The sequence below is a fragment of the Corticium candelabrum genome, chromosome 18 (assembly GCF_963422355.1).
Source record: "Corticium candelabrum chromosome 18, ooCorCand1.1, whole genome shotgun sequence".
In the NCBI taxonomy this organism is placed as follows: domain Eukaryota; kingdom Metazoa; phylum Porifera; class Homoscleromorpha; order Homosclerophorida; family Plakinidae; genus Corticium; species Corticium candelabrum.
Window position 1 is genome coordinate 4,630,920 of NC_085102.1, and position 19,138 is coordinate 4,650,057.

Below are 19,138 nucleotides of genomic sequence, written 5' to 3' on the forward strand. Positions count from 1 at the left end.
CCGTTCAGAACCGGCTTCAGTCGCCGAGTCAGTCTACAAAGAAATAAAAGAAACGATCACGTGACCATAAAACAACTGCCATTATTGTTAGCTAAAAAGTGTCACACACATAAACACGTGACAGTGCCACATCGCATTCTACCATTTTTTCAACAAAGTCACGCAAGTTGCTACTTCAGACAAAGAAGATATGAATGGCGTCGATGGGGAGACAAACTGACAGTTACTCTAGTCAGACAGATACCTAAGCTCTTACCTTCCACTTCCATCGGTAACCAAAGTAACCGGCGGCCGAGACGGCTACTGCAGTGGCCGATACGTATCGCACTACCGACATGTCAACCTAAGCTAAGCAACGGATGGCCCGGATGTAGGTAGATTCTAAAACTGTCGCAGTGAGGCAGTGATTTGAAATTGTCACGGTTGCTTCCTCAAGGCTACACCGCCTGTATTTAGTTTACAATACCTTTACAATCAAATTCAATAGAGTACAGAAACTTAGTCTCCCGGATAAGATAAACACCCGTATAAAAGAAACACCCGGATGTAATTTGTCTCACTTCGTCATTCGAGATGTTTCAAGCGCAGAACTTGGTGCGTGCGTGTGAATGATGCCACGCGGCGATTTCAACGCAGGCAAACCTTTTAGAACAATCACAATCCGTGGGTCAACACAAACAGTTTGACTGACTGTCGGTCTGTCCAGATCCCGGATCCACTACAAGAAGCGGCCAGGTGGAAACAAACGTTTTTATGGAATTCCAATAGATGTCACTTCTAAAAACGCGCCGGCTGCGTTGCGCGGCAAAGCATGCTCACATGGCAAGCAACCGCAACCGAGTTACTATCGGGTGCTCAGCGTATTGCCGGTTCTCGACGTGTTACAAGCTTGCGATAAGCTGAGAAAATATTTGAAGACGTGCTAGGCACTGATTCGCACGTAGCTGCACCCGCCGGGCTTCGCCAACCTTTCAAGTGCACGCCAATAATCTAACCGCGCCCACGCAAAATAGACCGGGTCACGTGAACAGAGTTGAAAGTTGCTACATAATTTCTGTGGTGGATGAAATGAAGGTGTGGCATTAAGTATGATATTTGGTTTGTGTAGAAACTTATGTTTGATGACTGAACAAATGAATGATTGTGATTGGTCAGCTAGTGTCTGACGTCTCTGTCTATGTTAATTAACTAATTACACACAAACTGTATGAGTTAATAGCACAGACAGTCAAACGGCATTGATATAAAAGATTGGCGAGTTGTAGTTGTGATGATCATCTCAATTTACTGATGTTAATTACTTAGGTGTAGTCTGTCATTGATGGCTATCTATTACATTATAGAAGGGATGGGATATTAGGTAACCTTGTTAATGCTGGTACTTGTATCTTCCTTCTGTGTGTTCCAATTGTTCTCCAAATTTTGTGCTTGTTGATCTAGAGCCTGTGGATGGTACTGATGGAAATGTTGGTGAGCAGGAAAAGTCGAGAAGTTTTGACTTCTCGGTTCTATCAGATTTCTCTAGAGTGTCAGTTGGTGTGATCGATGGAGCTTCCCATAACACTCATGTCTGTACAATGATTCTAGACTAGTGGACAAATTGCTCGTAACAGGATCTTGTCTGGAAAGCTGGCCAGATTCCTACTACACAGGGATTTGATTTTACCTTGGGGGGAATCGAAGTTGAGATGGAATTATTGCCATTTACTTCCAAGAATAGTGATGGCAAATTTGTATTGATCTTTTGCTGACAATGGTTGACCACATGCAATCAGGAGAGGATATGGATACTCCAGGAATGTAACAGACTGTACAGCATGCACATCAACCACAATGTGTCCTACTTGACATGAACAGTCCTACTTAATATGGACCATCCTACTGGACGTAGACCATCCTACTGGACGTAGACCATCCTACTGGACGTAGACCATCCTACTGGACGTAGACCATCCAACTCAGATGTGGACCATCCAACTCAAATGTGGACCATCCTACTCAATGTGAACCATCCTACTGGACATGAACCATCCAACTGGACGTGGACCATCCTACTGGACATGGACCATCCTACTGGATGTGGACCATCCTACTTGATGTCGACCATCCAACTGGATGTGGACTATCCTACTAGACATGGACCATCCTACTGAACGTGGACCATCCTACCAGACGTGGACCATCCTACCAGACGTGGACCATCCTACTGGACATGGACCATCCTACTGGACATGGACCATCCTACTTGATATGGACCATCCTACTGGACGTAGACCATCCTACTTGATGTTGACCATTCTACTGGATGTGAACCATCCAACTCGACCACCCAACTCGGTGCGGACCATCCCACTCTCTCCTATGACATATCCAAGTATAACCCTGTCAGCATATGTTTTTGTCTAATCTCCACTGCATAACATCAAAACACAACGAGCAGCTGTTTGTATTGACATGTAGATCCACAGTTGATCACCAGTCCACCATCCATTGTTCGCTCTTGATCCAACTGATTGGCAACCAAACCTTATTGTCGACAAATTAATAAGCCTATCCACACTAATCCCCCCAATAATCCTCATTACTACACAACACAAAGAAACCACAAACAACCAGCAGCCACACAATCCAACTAACTCTGTCAGTGTCAACACATTCATACTAACGGTTTGATAAATTTTTCTATATGCATAACTCTGAATAAGGGACTCCTCTACATAACTGCTCGTCCACTCAACTTGCTTCTCAATTAATTAAAAACTACGTGAGAGAGAAGATGGTCATAAGTAGCTTCCTGTCTCTGCAAATGTCTTGGTGGGTATACTACACCACCGCATCTTTCTACTCACTACATGTCTCTGTCTTCATATAAATGACAACCGTATAGTTTAGACTATTCTCTTTGTCCGACAATATACAACTATGTTAGACAACGTTTTACTGTGTTTTTCCTATCGGTTGAACGTTCACCGGCACACATGATACGGTGTTCTCCTCCTGCACGTTTTGCATTCGACTCGACAGCACCACCGAAAACTACACTCACAATCATATTCCTCCACCAGATACTTTACTCTGAATCCTCGACCGCAGCACAAATGGAGACAACTGTTCGTACTCTGTGAATTCTGCTCGCACTTCCGACCCTTTGTTCCCAACGAGCCAACCAATTTGTTTCTCACACAGTATCTCGGCGACTTCTCGTAGTATACGAGATCCAGACTGTCCGGGTGACTTCGGGAGCTCCTGAACGTGTACCGCGAGACAGACGTGAGTTGATCATGTTTCATCTGGTTGCTGACGACTTGAACTGCTTGATCGTATTGATGCACGATGTGACGTCCGACCTCGTGGAATCGCTGGAGGCTCATCCAGCACGTCCGGAGAGCACAAGACCCCGACGTACCGTGACACTTACACTGCAATCGCCGCTCGGAAATAACAGTCTGGAACAAGAACAAACAACATAACCTCACAACACAATTTCTAGAAATTCAAAGAATTGCGTGTATTTAAATGGCTGCATATGCATGGACATTCAAAGCCATGCAGAGGCCACGAGCTTGTCTTTATCATAATTGCTCTTTATTGATTCGAGTTGTGGTCTCACACCAGCATCCAACATGCAGTCATACTTCAATCGAGCTACATAATCATCACCCCATTATGGACGTAGTAACTCGATTGGCCGTTACATGGGTGTAAGTCAGGCACAATAAAGTTGTCCCTTATGTGATACACGAAGCCTTGTGTGTCACATTCTATTGTAATTGTTTCCATATATTAATCGCTTACCAATCGCCCTGCTTTATTGTTATGCAAGTTCACTTGTGTGCGAAGGTCTCGTCTCTTGTGCTCTTGCGAGTTAAGAAACATTGCAGAGACGTTGGCACCGAAGTAGACATCGTCGCTACAACTGCCCCATTGGAAGTTGTCATCACTGTGGGTCTCCGGAATTCTATTACTGGCACATCCACATCCGTCAATCAAATGCTTGCTGCATGACTTAGTGACAACATGAGTAATACCGGCTGAAATAATAGCATGCGTAAATGCCGATTCTTTTGTCGCTACAAAACAAGTAAGGAATGAGTGTGTGTGTGTGTGTGTGTGTGTGTGTGTGTGGTGTGTGTGTGTGTGTGTGGTGTGTGTGTGTGGTGTGTGTGTGGTGTGTGTGTGTGTGTGTGGTGTGTGTGTGTGGTGTGTGTGTGTGTAGCAATGTGGTTAACAGACAGACCTTGTCGAAGGAGATTCTCTCCAACTTGTTTCTTCTTGAGCGCGTAGCCGTCCCATCGACGATCCTTCAACAGGTGAATCGTTTCCTCAACAGCCAACTGGACTCCCTGAATGATCGCCGGCAATACAGTCGGATACCTCTCACATAAATCGCTGTTAACCAACTGGGTCACGTCCCGACATTTAACCATCGTCCGATAATGCTGTTTCGTCGCATCGAGTTCAACCAGATGGACGACCGTAGTATTCCGATCACCGGTTAACGAAGATTTCGTTTTATTGCTGGGGACTCGAACCTCCTTCACAGACCAGGACAGCATCTCTAGAGGCAACCAACTATCAGCGCTGCCCTCCTCGTCTTCGTCGTCGTTGTCAAACCCATTCTGGTTCCCACTTCCCTGATCGTTCATCACACAAGAACCATCCTTACAATGTCGTTGTCCGCCCGCTTGTTTGATATTGTCCGTTCTAATAATTCTTGGTCGAAACTGGTTACTCCTTTTCGTGATGTCATGACTGTTAGTGTCTGTTTGCTCATCGGAACTCTGGTGGGTTACCAACATGCTACATAACCAATAGAAATAAATAAATTGATTATGATCAAATTCTCACAACAATAAATAAACTCTGATGGAAGTTAAACGTAATGCACAACACAAAGCCAATAAATTCCATCGAAATTCGATTTACTTGAGCGTCAAAGAGCACCAGCTCTAACCCCACCAGCACCACCAACCAACGTCCTGGATACACACCACAGAGTGAGACGAAAACGAACACACTGATTGTTCCAATTCGCTTCTCATTACGTCCTTAATTCTGCATAAACAGTTTCCTACAGCGTTTGCTTCCTCGAACGTCGCTCTAATTCGTAGTCCACAACGCCCCGGCAAGATGTCCTTCCTTCCTAAATCGACCGCATCAAACCAACCAGACCAAGAGAACAAACCACTAAATGAGTGGCTGAAACCTGAAGGCAATAGGTGAGAGCGAGCACTAAATCGATTTGTCTTGCCGACCACTAAACTGTAAAAACGGACGCTCGCCTGGATTCTCAAACTTACTAATAGAATAAAGCTATAGCGGCCAGTGCATAAGCCTAACTGATGATAATAAGTGAAAGCACGCTGCTTGAGGCGATCAGGAAACTTGTGAAGTGGTCCAACTTGTCTATTCAAGCAACGCGTGCAAGTCTGGCGGCAAAATTTCGAGCGAGGAAAATGGCGGCATGCGTGCACTTACGCGTCGTTTACAAGGTTCGGTGTATTGACAGAATAGGAGTTTACCGACGCCGAGTTGTTTGTTGACTGAGTGGCTTGTTGAGGGATACAATCCTACGTGGTACATCCAACACGTGAGAGCAGCAACTGGCAACAAACATACAGCGTATCTTGATGTCAGAAGTTCCGACCGGCGGAAAGTGACAACTCGGAGAGAGAGCCGCTCGCGCTTTGCATAGCCATCTAGGTTGATTCGCATAGCTAGAGCTTCATCCGTTCATCATCACAAGTGAGCAATGCATGACAGAGGAACGACCACCAGCACGCGTCTCCCAAAACTAACCGAATCTGGTAGTAAACTCGCAGTGAATCTTACCTGATAGTCCCGCCAAGAAGGAGTAGCACAGCGACTACACTTGTACCAACCGCTAGCACCTTCATCTCGTCAAGACCTTGCGTCAACTCTGAAGACGAGCAATAAAAACACATTAGCCACTGGTATGCGAGCAGAGAAGCGCGAATACAAGCGACACGGATGTAGTAGGAGCCCTACGTTTTAGACCGCGCAATGCGAGAGCTCGAGCAAAGAGAGATGAGAGACAAACCGTGCAACCAACGCCACCGCTCTGACACGAATGAGTAAGTTCGCCGAGTGAAACTTACTAGAGCACACCGGAAGATTGACTAATCGAATCACAAAGTTGAGGTAAGTAGCGCTTACAGTAAAGCTGAGCAACAAGCAGCCCTAAACCAACACCCGGTAACTATCCACGCGCGTGCAAATAGAATTCTAACCGCCGAAGTCGCTACAAGGAACAAAACTGTCGTCTAGGTGTCGAATAGCATTCCAATTTCGACGGCCCACCCTCGGCCACGTGCCACTCAAGATACATACTCAGGGTAAACAACCGCTTACACGTTTTGGGAACGTCTAGTCGTCGCACGTGTTTACTTCGCGAGGGCAGCTCGTCGAATGGCGTCCCACGCGAAATAACGAGATGGCGTATTTGGTGGAAATGGCGAGATAGATGCATGCAGTAACGGTTGCAATTACCACCAATCAGTGGTTGCAGTGACGCCCTTCTATAACGCCTCCACGTTAATCCGGTTAGCATAATAAACAACGAGTACACTCGCAGGCAACGCGCAAACAGTGAGAAATCCGATTGCTCGCACACGGTCGCTGTATTTCTAGTATGACGCACACCAAGTGAACAGATGGCTGCAGCACGGTGTCTCAGTGTTGTAAGGTCATACGACCGGCTGGTGTTAGACAGTTGCGAATGCACTCGAGACGTCCTGTGAATCGGGAGAGTAAAAGTGGTCGAAATCGATGGGCGAATCCGTACTCGTGCGTCCGTAAATAGAGTGTACACTAGGGTCGTTGCATTTCGGACTGGCCGAGATGTCAATATTGACTTCATGTGTCATTGCGGTTGGTGCCAACCGAGTTCTGACTCACTGCAGATGCAGACACCATCGACTATACCATTTTTAGTATGCGTTGCTTACCTGCTTGTCTAGTTACACGACGGGTGATGCTGCAATCGAGGGTTGCGTTGCTGCACAACTTGGTCGGGTGGCGACCGAGGGCTGACTGAGACCTGACTGAGGAGCGCAGAATCTAGACGAAAGGTCAGACGTCATTCACAGACAGATTGGAACAAATTTCACGTGGGTAGAGGCCACGGACACGTGTCAATTTGGAGGAATGCTAATCGACAACTTTCTATTGGTTCCTTACAGGTGGTATACTGATGCTGCTTAGCAAAGCAGTGTGAACAAACAGGAAGAAATGTGCTAAATATCTGATATCAGAGATGCAGTCCCCCCTAATCAATCTCCAATCAGTTTCTGTGGTCCCAAGCTACCAGTCTTGATGAGGCAACCGTCTGGTGTGTTCTCATTCTCTTCTACTGCATTACGGTTTTTCTCCACTGGCAAGGCGTCTGTTGATGTCATCGATGACTGGAGGTAGATCAGTGATCGAATTGATGACATAGTGAGCGCCAGCATCAGCCAGAATGTTGTACGATCGTCCCAGTTTCCTTTCGTATTCCTCCTCACTAAGGGCAGCAATCTCCTCCTCATTCAGTGCCACATAATTGCCCTAAGACCACCAAACAATTTTCCCAATCAAATTAAGTTTGATCTAGACCAGTCTGTTGGACTTACTGTTTCTGCCAGACCAACTGCCCAGCAGCCAGCAGACGTTCCTTCTCGGATACCATCCACTGTGTCGTCCACCTTGACTATTGCCTCGACAGGATTCACGTCCAGACGAATGGCATTGAGCCATACCATGTAGGGATACGGGCGTGCCTAGGGTAGAGCCACAAGGTAAAGAAGCATGGATAAAGAGACAGTCGTATTAGTTAGATCAGTCAGTGTGTGTTAGATCAGTCAGTGTGTGTGGTCATGTTTGGTGTACCCAGGCAATGGATTGTCTCCTATCACAGATACATCTGATACACTACTTACTATAGTACCCTGACAGACAATCATAAAGTCTGACTGTCTCAACCATCTCATCCATTCATGCATGTAAGGTCTATACTACAGGTCTGATTCTAGAAACTATGGAGAGATTCCCATCTGGATCAACTCTTCTCTAGTGGCAGACTAGATGTATTATGATAGCAGATCTGGTTTGAACTACAAACACAGTTGCCATTTCTAGGTGATGTCAGAGAGATAACCACCTAGCAGAGACAAAACTTGTGATGTCACAGCTTCCATCAAAGTTAATTTCGAATATGTCACAGATAGATCCAATGAATATGTGACATATGAGCATCGAAATTAATAACAAATTTGCTGTAAACGACTGACAGGTCATCTCTCTGTACTTTAACCACATCCAAAAGGATACAACATAGACTGACAATTACTACCTCAATGACTATATTTACTGTCAACTTGTATACCTAAGAGCGATTTGTTATAGAAACATGCCAAATATACACACACCACAGAAGGTCATATACAACCAACAAGACCCAGCAGGGTGGTTACAGTTGACTCACAAATGTAGCCACACTACACACACACACACACACACACACACACACACACACACACACACACACACACACACACACACACACACACACTCACCTGGGGCACTTCATCAGCAGCCACATAACAGTCAGGAACATATCCCTCTTTCTCTGCATCTTCCTTTAACACTTGAACCATAGCAGTCGTAAACCCAGTCGTTGAACCAATCTTCAAACCCATTCCTTTCTGCAGATAGTTGGCTGTCTCTACTGCACCAGGAATCATCTTGGAATAGGCTGACAGACAAGCCAGCTGGAACAACAAGCATTAATTGCCATTTAAATGACAGAGATCCATTGACCACTAACAACACAGTCATCACTGATGAAATCAGTATTTTTATAGAAACATTAGAATGCACCCTGTGGAGCATTAAAGAACACTTTACATATGGTGGTGTTAATGTCATTGCCTCACCATACAGACCAGGACTATCACCCTACAAAACCAGAACTCTCACCATACAACTTTAGAGCCTGTGGTTATCACCATTCTATTCATACATGGAATTCACACATGTCTATCTTTTGATCACATTCCTGCAGGATGGTGGTTTCTAGTTCTTAGGAATTGAAAGCATGTGTTTGCTTGCAAGGATTTGTTTAGGTGAGCATGATGAAATAGCACAGTCATTCAATAAATACGATTAAAGTCCATGATGGAAGGCAATATGCTTCCTGTTTCTGTTCAATCAGAATGTGTGATATAAAGTTTTGAAATAGATAGATGGGTGGATGGTGTACATTCTTAAATTCTAATGTAATAATTATGTGAATGTATACTGTAATAGAATGAGGATGAAATAAAGAATGTGTTTGCCTGTGTACCAGTGCCAAATACCTAAGATTGCTCTCTGATAAAAATCATCAAGGTGGCATGATAGTGCTAGAGTGGTATGATAGGCTTCTGTCTGCGTGTTGGTATGATAGGTTTGTGTGTGTGTGTGTGTGTGTGTGTGTGTGTGTGTGTGTGTGTGTGTGCACCTGCTCACAGCCACCCACACAGGCTCCTTGCACAATACAAACTGGCCAGTCTTGCTCAATATTCTAGCAACAACCATACCACAAATTTCCACAAAAATTTTTAAAATTACTGGTACATCTGTAGCAAAATCCTGTTCACTACAACCTTACAAAACCTAAAGGCATTCAGTGTTACCAAAAGCAGCATATGAAGCTGTTACTATACATTAGATTAATACAATTAAAGTCAACTTTCAGTATCAATTCAACATGCATGTACACAAAGTTGTACATAATTTTTTCTATTTTTGAGATCTATGGACACTTACAAACAGAAAAATCCACTCCACAATGCAATGAATACCATTACATCTAACAGGTGTCGCTTACATCAGCAACTCATTGCTGTTTGCTTCCTGGCATGTGGGAAATGGTAATATAAATGCACATGTATTGACAGAGATGCATTAGTCAAATGCAATATATGTAAGAGCATACATACCAAGAGAACCTTTCCAATAATACTATGTTGATGCATCCTGTCAGTAAAATACTTTAATTAACCTTGATGTCTTCTCCAGTCATAATGCATTCTTTAAATACTCAGTTGTTGAGACAGTGTCCTAGGCAAGTGTTCATAAGTAACAGATCTATTGGCACTGAGATAACTCTTCCTACTGACTAATCGCTTTCCTGTTGAAGTTCCACATTATTAAAATGACTGTAAGCATATTAAATTTATATATATATATATATATATATATATATATATATATATATAACTATTTCCAACAACGGTGTCTCTACTATTTAGTGCTACACGTTCCAAAATTAGTCTAGCATATATATATATATATATGTGTGTGTGTGTGTGTGTGTGTGTGTGTGTGTGTGTGTGTGTGTGTGTGTGTGTGATGTGCACTATATAGAATATTTGACAAATTGGAACAGTTTTGACAAAACGTCCCGATTTGTCAAATATTATAAAGGAAAAAGTGGTCCCGTGGGTGCAGCCATTTTGAATTTATGTTTCGTAATCGCTCGCAAACCGCTCCTCCTTTAGCACATGACCTTCTCTACTTTCAAAAAAGCAACTTGTGTGATCTTCACAGTGGCCGGTGCCCTGTACTTTGTTTTGTGCTAGTGTTTTCTCATAATCGTGACGTCAAAAAAAGTTTGTTTCCTATGCTACGCGCTCACAAACCACTGCACTTCTTCACTTCTCCTTTAGCAAGCGACCTATTCTCACTTTGGATAGCAACTGGTGACGTTTTTAGTAGTCTGTGCCCTATACGTATGCATCGCTGGCATTCATCTGTAGTTCTTGATGTCATCCTATGGATACTCATTGTTGCGTCACCTATTGTGATGTCACACATTTATTGTGGCGTCACAAACGCTCTGCTGTTTTGGCTAAAGCAAAGCAACAAAGTTGTCATTACGGCAAACCCGCCTGTTCGAAGCACAGGATCCCTTTTCAGGGTTATGGTCAAGCAGGATTTCTAACGAATGTTACTATTTTACAAAATGATATACTGCTTGCAAATTTCATTTTTGCGATTTCTCTAAAAACTATAAAAATACAATGCAGTCGGTTTTTGAAGCTGTATTTTGTCTGTCGCTGTGTGACACTCTGAAAGTATACAAAGTACTTTTGCGGGATGGCGCATGCCTGTGGGTCATATTAATTAATTAATTGGCCTAGGTAAAGAACAGGCGACTGGGCTAGTATTTGTATAATAAATCAAGGCAACATATTGTAGCTGAAATGTGACACAAAATGAGATAAAATACCATCCAGATAGAGTTTGAAATTGAACATTATACTAAATGTTGTTTATATAAATTGATATCATAACTAATTCCTTCTCACATATTGATCATATCAAATGCAGAGAAAAACAAAAAAATTCTTACAACAAAACTGAGAGTTAATGAAAGATGTAGCACAAAATGTGTTTGACTGGTTGCAACAAACGTATGTTGGCCACGAGTGCTGTCAACGTCTTTCCATAAGATAACTACAACAACCATCAATTCTCTAAATGTCTAGCCTGTTTGTTAAATTTTTCACATTTGGAACACTTTTTGACAATTATGTGAGAAACTACAAACTGTCAGGGTCGTTTGTACACATTCACGCTACGTGTCAGTCAACACAAACCCTCTTCACTATCATCTAAAATGCATAAGCTCCATTCTTAGTGATTCCCGACTCAAATGTGCATATAAAGTCAAAACCCACACACAACGCCACGTCAATTTGTATCTTTCTAAGAACATTTGGTTTATCGGAATACATACACTTTGCCAGACTTGTTGCATCAACAAAGTCTTCCATAACCAATCTGACCCCAACAACACTCTAAGACTGCAAGAGTCTCTTCCTAAGTCTTCATACAATGTTTTTTATTAGACTCACATTTCTTCTTCACTCAAGCATGCATGCACAATACTAAACCAACCACTTTCAATTTTGTCTGACGCTACAATTGCTACAAACCGAGTTAGAAGATGAAAGTTTAGAGCAATGTTTTGATTTGCTTGTTGTGCGGTTGGTTGCACGTGTCACGTGTCATTAGCAGATACATAAACTTATGTTCATTCATTTGACATGGTGTTTACACACTAAAACATGTACACATATTGCACTTCTGGTACCCTTTGGTAAGGTAAGGCAAACAGATCAAGGGTGGTAGAATCATGAAAAACCACAAACTAGCAACCTTGTTGGTGATAATTGCTAGAATTATGCTAGAATAACACCACCACAACACAGGCACATTACCCAGTGTATGTATGCGTGCGCGCGTGCACACACACACACACACACACACACACACACACACACACACACACACACCTACATTAAACTAACACAAAACCTTCAAATGACTTATTTCCAATAAATCTTATCACCTGAGCAACCATGTCCTCTACAGGTCAAGGACTGCTCACTTAGTAGGTACTAGATACAGGCCACACATGATTGTGGGGACACCCTTATCAGTGTGGCTGTAAATGTCCTACATTATGTAATCACCAAAAGTCCTGTTCCTGTCTGGCATTCAAATATAATAAACTTTCCAGTCTTAGACACCACAAATGCAGACACCATTTCATACACAACTATGTGTTTATCAGGCATGTAAAAGTGCTCCTCCAGACAAAAGGCATAAAAGATATTACGGGATCCCATTACTAATAAGGTAATCGATTGTTTACTGTCTGACAGTTTGCTGTAAATAGCCATAAAGTTTAGTGACTTCTTTCCCATACAAAAAGCAGCTTTATTTGAAGGCAAACTAGGTGCACAGAAAGGTGTAATTATTTTATTGTCATCAATTAGAGCAGCTTCCCAACTGGTAATAAAGGAAGGTCACCACACACACACACACACACACACACACACACACACACACACACACACACACACAGACAGGCACAAACAAACAAACACACACACACACACACACACAAACAGACAGACAAACAGACAAACAGACACACACACATGTGCACACTCACTCACTCACACTGACACACACACAAACAAACACAGAGACACACACACACACACTCTCTCTCTCTCTCTCACACACACACACACACACCTACATTAAACTAACACAAACCTTCAAATGACTTATTTCCAATAAATCTTATCACCTGAGCAACCATGTCCTCTACAGGTCAAGGACTGCTCACTTAGTAGGTACTAGATACAGGCCACACATGATTGTGGGGACACCCTTATCAGTGTGGCTGTAAATGTCCTACATTATGTAATCACCAAAAGTCCTGTTCCTGTCTGGCATTCAAATATTATAAACGTTCCAGTCTTAGACACCACAAATGCAGACACCATTTCATACACAACTATGTGTTTATCAGGCATGTAAAAGTGCTCTTCCAGACAAAAGGCATAAAAGATATTATGGAATCCGATTACTAATAAGGTAATCGATTGTTTACTGTCTGACAGTTTGCTGTAAATAGCCATGAAGTTTAGTGACTTCTTTCCCATACAAAAAGCAGCTTTATTTGGAGGCAAACTAGGTGCCCAGAAAGATGTAATTATTTTATTGTCATCAATTAGAGCAGCTTCCCAACTGGTAAATAAAGGAAGGTCGTTCCATTGAATTATAAGATGATGTCAGGGAAAGTCCCTTGGAGATAGAGCACTGTATGACAGGTCTAACTGTATGATTGTGACAATTTGAAAATCACAAACGACTGAGTTTCTAACAGGTTGATTTCAATCCCACTTGCTTTCATATATGTGTTCAATTAATTAATTAATTATCACAAAAACAAAGAGTAAACCCACTGTATACATTTACTATATAAAAATCAATCAAAAAATTAATTCTAGTGCATGAAACAGTAATGAAACACAATGCATGTTTGGAACACAATGTCTTGCCAAATTTCAAAGGACTGTCCGTAATTATCAAATGAGTTAGATGAAATGCGAACGCTACAATTTCTTGTCACTAAGCCACCTTCTACCCCGTCTCAACTGCTGGCCGTTATAGTCATCAAACAGTTTCTCTATTTCCAGCTACTACATGTTAGACTCACATCTTACATTACACAATGCACTTATGTAAAATAGTTTCAAAATCAACCCACTGTTTGTAGGTTATTCACCGTCTCCCGCACAACGTAATTAAGTATGAAAATTTCTGGATTTACAGTAGCTAGCTAGCATTGCCTCTACATCTGCATCAAATGTAGTAGCACTCAAACACAAGACCCGCAATCACGTGAGTACTGACTGTGACCGCTTGGTATCCATTCAACAACTTGCCGAAAGGTAATGAGTCATATCCTGCTTCTTTCTCACTAGCATTACGTATTCACTGTTGAACTTCAATGCTCTCAGTTTACCTATCATGTTGTCGTTAGTGTCCATTCCTTTGAGCATTTGTCATGCTTATTGCCCTGGTGCTTAGCTAAAGAGTACAAGGTCTTGCATCTTGTATAACGCTGTACATATCTTCCATACACCAAGAGTTAACTGCAAACATGTTTTTATCCCACAAATATATGAAACCTGCACACGTACATTGTTCAAATGATTTCTAATTCAAGCAGCCGCTGACCTACCCATCCAATTTTGAAAGTTTTTCAGACTTAAAATCATTTGATAATTACAGACAGCATTCAAATTACAAAATGAAAAAGTACCATGTCCTAATCCCCTCACACATAAAAAACAAAACATCCTTTCATGAGCTATCTATTACTAATGTAATTAATTGGTAATTAATTGCATTTTCCATACCCACAATGACATGTTCACTCACCTGTAAAGGAACGAAGTTATTAAACATCCTCTCGACATCTGACTCATCTGGATATCGACCAAACTTCTCCCTCCATCGGTCACGAACTGAATCAATTTGAGTGATTTTCCTGATGTGAACCTTCTTGTGAGCTCCCATAGGACCACGGGCTTCCTCCATTGTAATTGGCACACCCTCATGCTTAAACACATCAATGAATACAACAGCTGGTGAGTAAACTCCACAATCAAGAACAGTTCCAGCCCAATCCAATATGACAGCCTTCACTTTGCCCTGATATTTCCGCACACAGCGGTACTCAGAGCGTGGGTTCTGCAACAAGGATCCTACAACCATACAACATAAAACAATACCAGACTAAGTAAACAAGAAAATACAACACCAACAAAGTGGTTTGACCTGGTACAGTGTTCTCACCAAGTCAAGAATATGGTCCAACGTTTTCTGCCCACATGTTCCACATGATAACGCCCCACACCCACGCGCGTTATAACACCCAAAAAAAAACACCGCCCACGTGCGTTACACCCACACCACCCACGCGCGTTACACCCAACACACCACCCACGCGCGTTACCCAACACACCGCCCATGCACAAAATAGTGCGTCACAAATCGTTGAAAACGTCTGCATAATTCATTTACCTTCCACTTGATGTAGGGTTGTGTGAACATTGTTCGGCAAGGGTTGGCTTGATTCACGTCGTCTGTGAAATCCTGTGCGTGTCACGAGAGGTCTTGTGAACTGGAACAGTGTAGCTCTGCGTAAAGCCAACATCTCGTTGCATGTATAACCTGTAGAAAACCCGGTGCAAATTTATAGCTACTAGTCTGCTAGAAACACACGGTTACCACAAGAATGCGATTGTACAAAGAATATAGCCTCGAACTTCAACACCAGAGTGCGCGCGAAGCTCGACCAAAATTGGCGCCTAGAAACAACTTACCCGGATCTCCTAAACTCGTGGACTTCTGTTTTAGCTAATTAGTACGCTATAGCTTGTAATTTATTACAGAAAGTAAAATTTTGGATTGCAGAAAGCAGCAATCACACTAATTAAAACGTACAACGAAGCCTTCCACGTTTCATTCTGTGAGGCGCGGCGTGTGACGTACATACCTCGAAATTTGCTGCAGCTGCTCAGCAACCTTTCACTCAAACGACCAGTAATAAGACGAGAAGTTAAAAGAGACATAACAATCGTTCACAACAATCAAGAGATTCGTCTGCTTGTTGGGGCGCAATATTAAGAATTCACGCTTTCTGCACGTGTTGCAGTCCGTGACAGCTGTCTGGCAGGCGTACGCGCACGCGCACAACCAGACAGCAAGCACGTGGTTGATTAATTTGTATTTAGAACGTTCTGAGATAGGTTACTATGCTAGATACGCTTCTTTCATCGCTCGGTATGATAAAATGGTCGCACAATCATAGTGAGGTGAGTCAGTCGTAGATCACGTGATTCTCTCAATGACTCTGGCGCGCGTCAGCAGTTTGTCTCAATTTTCATAGAAGGAAACAAGGCAGCCGACAAGTGACACTATGCCACACATGAAAAGAAGTCATTCTGCTTCAATCAATCGTCAGTCGACGCATGAGTCTAGTAAAAGTAAATTGAAACAAAAACTTTTAGCTTTCACGTTTTGTTCTAGGATACGCTTGCAATCACTTTCAAGAAAAGTCACGATTTCCAAGTCGATTGATCAGGCGGGGATATCTCGACTCAGTCGCAAAGTACTGTACGCATTTTTAGTGGTGTTGTAAGCGTGGGCGCGGTTGTATACACATGCTGTCATGGCGACGGCTTTTCCAACTCTAATAAATAATTAATTAATTTTGCGATTTGTTTGACTTAATTAATATTAATAATTGTGGTCGTGATGGTTCTGTTTGTTTGCCAGAGAAGCAAATATCTCTCACACACAACTGGTTGTTGCAATGATCTACAGCAAGCGTATACAGCAGACTGATCCTGCCTTTCTAGACATTATTTCATCGTCTGATCTTTTTCTCATTTCTGTGGTGAGAACATGTGATCATTGTTGTAGACTCCTGATGATGATGTTGCTTGCAAGTATAGAAAGTTTTACCGCCATCATGGTCGCTTGTGGCTTGTTTGTCTGTTTGTCTCTGTTTGTTGTCTGTCTGTTGGTCTACCTGTTTATCTGTCTGTTTGTTTGTCTGTCTGTTTTGTGTGATTATTTGTCTATCTGTTTGTGTGTCTGTTTGTCTACCTGTTTGTCTGACTATTTGTCTGTCTGTCTGTTTGTCTGTTTGTCTGTGTGTCTGTGTGTTTGTCTGTCTAGTTGTTTATCTGTTTGTGTATTGTCTGTCTGTCTGTTTGTCTGTCTGTCTGTTTATTTGTCTATCTGTTTGTCTGTCTGTTTGTTTGTTTGTCTGTTTTGTGTGATTATTTGTCTGTTTGTTTGTCTGTCTGTTTTGTGTGATTATTTGTCTATCTGTTTGTCTGTCTGTTTGTCTGTGTATTTGTCTGTCTAGTTGTTTATCTGTTTGTGTATTGTCTGTCTGTCTGTTTGTTTGTCTGTCTGCTTATTTGTTTATCTGTTTGTCTGTCTGTTTATTTGTCTGTCTGTTTGTTTGTCTCAGATGCAGTAGATGCTCTGATATATTGGAGTTATTGCACTCTAAGCCATTCTTTCTAGCATAGCTTAGAGTCCTTCAATCCTGCAGTCATGTGTGGCTTTGTTGTTTACAATGTTGACAACAGTTTAGTGAGACAGACTCTTTTGCCTAGTGTGACTCTGTTCTAGAGATGATTCATGGAGCATTGCATTTCTTATAGTTGGTCGCTAGTAAGTTTCTGTACGATGATGGAGAAGACGGCACATTATTGAATAGCGAATGGGCAAAAATTGGACATCGAAAGCGAAGCGCTGTCAACATGTTAGAGAGAAAGTATCTACAAGCTCTAGTCAGTGAAGCTTCATATGTTACAAATGTATCAACATGAAACTGGGTGTGTGACAGGATTGGGACGTCCGTGTAAGTAGCAATGAATTCGAAACCATCGAGGGCGACATTAGTGCCAAGTCAGTCGGCACACATTGCAATACAGTGAATACACACAGCAATGCATTTGCTGTGTGCCTTGCAATACACACAGCAATACGCTTGCTGTGTGCCTTTAATCCATGATATGCATTGTTTTCTAGTCTTGCCATACAACATGGTCTCCAAGCTGGATGGTTCTCGTACAGTGATCTCACAGCTATATGGTCGTGGTGGGAACGACATTGTCCTTCCACCCTCTTAACGTGGGATATTTTGAGAGTATGTCTTGTATGACTATTCTACTCACATGTCGACATATTGTCTTATGCCTCCTATAGTGTCTGTTAACGTGCTGCACAGTCTATGCAATCGCAGTCTCGACTCTTTTAGCAACGACAGCTTTTGCGCACTCTTCACGGTCAACATGGTTACCATCTCAACACACACTGACTTCCAAGGAGTCCTGGAACAACACCATCTTAGTGGAATTTGATCAAGCAGAGGCTAAGAATAGACTCGAGTGCAGTCAATGGGCTGCTAATCTTGCTAACTCATCATTGAGTTCTAGAGTCCATTCAAATAGTTCCGTTGTTAACTCCTCGAGACTCACCAGACAAGGTTTCTGTGGACACGACTGTAAGGTGACCAAATCAGGCAGCAGACAGGCGGCCCAACCGGCCTCCCTCGTGGCGGGATTTTAACAAGCGTGGGCGTGACGGTATTTCGTAGAGTGAGTATAGCGATTTGACTGCATTGAATGAGTACGGGCATAATGACATTCGTTGGTTACACGACGCGGGCTTCCTTTCTCTTCGACTTTAATGATGTTAACTGCGTTGCGCGTCGCTTATCGCGCCTGTGTCTATATAGGCCATTGCAACAGTTCTAGTTTGCAAAGAGTAGTCGAATTGTGACAATTAACGCCAAATTACTTCGAAATGAATTACGGCAATTGCCCTGGTTAGGCACACAACGAGATTTACCACTGAGTTTATAAGCTATCGACTCTTGCGGCACGGATTTCTCCGAGTTTCTGGCGGTTCTTATTCTTCATTTCTGCCCATTGTTCTTCGAACCTCGGGCGGTTGTTTTTTGTCTGTCATCGCGGAATACCTCATTAGGTTGTGAATTGGACCGTCGGATTGAAGTGTGATGGTATCAACGCGATGAAGCTTGTGATTTCTCGCCGGGCCCGCGGGCTTACGTAGACTTGGCGAGCTAATTTCTCGTCGTCTGTTGCGCGGTATGCATGCTTTGTGGGCGAGAATCGAGCGTATACAGAAGCCATTCGGAAACCCTTGCGTTAAATGCTGCGATTTCGTGTTGATGCATGCA

The 19,138-nt window shown here is 42.6% G+C and overlaps 4 protein-coding genes across 8 annotated transcripts in view; 1 reads left to right on the plus strand and 3 right to left on the minus strand.

The window, feature by feature from the left end:
- Window positions 1–503, minus strand: part of LOC134193601 (glycerol-3-phosphate dehydrogenase, mitochondrial-like) — a 6,530-nt gene extending 6,027 nt beyond the window's left edge. The window contains exons 1-2 of the mRNA XM_062662434.1: window positions 257–503; window positions 1–33 (exon numbers count right to left, since the gene is read on the minus strand). The exon at window positions 1–33 is cut by the window's left edge and continues 38 nt beyond it. Coding sequence (XP_062518418.1) covers window positions 1–33; window positions 257–337 — 114 coding nt within the window. The 5' untranslated portion in view covers window positions 338–503. The remainder of the gene's footprint in view (window positions 34–256) is intronic.
- Window positions 504–2,534: 2,031 nt separating this feature from the next.
- Window positions 2,535–7,108, minus strand: LOC134193584 (protein Wnt-7b-like). Of its 3 annotated transcripts, none has more exons than XM_062662410.1 (5): window positions 6,010–6,113; window positions 5,833–5,920; window positions 4,238–4,800; window positions 3,796–4,070; window positions 2,535–3,446 (listed from the first exon to the last, which is right to left on the minus strand). In XM_062662410.1, exons 2-5 carry the CDS (start codon window positions 5,895–5,897, stop codon window positions 2,967–2,969), a joined length of 1,383 nt encoding a protein of 460 aa, XP_062518394.1. In that variant the 5' UTR covers window positions 5,898–5,920; window positions 6,010–6,113; the 3' UTR covers window positions 2,535–2,966. The 3 variants fall into 3 exon arrangements, with proteins under 3 accessions (XP_062518394.1, XP_062518392.1, XP_062518393.1); XM_062662408.1 differs by lacking the exon at window positions 6,010–6,113 and adding an exon at window positions 6,969–7,108 and having other exon boundaries at window positions 2,538–3,446; XM_062662409.1 differs by lacking the exon at window positions 6,010–6,113 and adding an exon at window positions 6,373–6,413 and having other exon boundaries at window positions 2,538–3,446.
- Window positions 7,109–7,158: 50 nt separating this feature from the next.
- LOC134193585 (phosphonoacetaldehyde hydrolase-like) lies at window positions 7,159–16,097 on the minus strand. Of its 2 annotated transcripts, none has more exons than XM_062662411.1 (6): window positions 15,911–16,097; window positions 15,436–15,585; window positions 14,791–15,116; window positions 8,574–8,768; window positions 7,632–7,778; window positions 7,159–7,566 (listed from the first exon to the last, which is right to left on the minus strand). In XM_062662411.1, exons 1-6 carry the CDS (start codon window positions 15,984–15,986, stop codon window positions 7,378–7,380), a joined length of 1,083 nt encoding a protein of 360 aa, XP_062518395.1. In that variant the 5' UTR covers window positions 15,987–16,097; the 3' UTR covers window positions 7,159–7,377. The 2 variants fall into 2 exon arrangements, with proteins under 2 accessions (XP_062518395.1, XP_062518396.1); XM_062662412.1 differs by lacking the exon at window positions 15,911–16,097 and adding an exon at window positions 15,643–15,738.
- A 24-nt stretch (window positions 16,098–16,121) lies between these two features.
- Window positions 16,122–18,856, plus strand: LOC134193586 (protein CNPPD1-like). Of its 2 annotated transcripts, none has more exons than XM_062662413.1 (8): window positions 16,122–16,229; window positions 16,304–16,373; window positions 16,444–16,525; window positions 16,693–16,813; window positions 17,595–17,723; window positions 17,780–17,841; window positions 17,965–18,082; window positions 18,142–18,856. In XM_062662413.1, exons 1-8 carry the CDS (start codon window positions 16,170–16,172, stop codon window positions 18,502–18,504), a joined length of 1,005 nt encoding a protein of 334 aa, XP_062518397.1. In that variant the 5' UTR covers window positions 16,122–16,169; the 3' UTR covers window positions 18,505–18,856. The 2 variants fall into 2 exon arrangements, with proteins under 2 accessions (XP_062518397.1, XP_062518398.1); XM_062662414.1 differs by having other exon boundaries at window positions 16,307–16,373.
- Window positions 18,857–19,138: the final 282 nt, after the last annotated feature.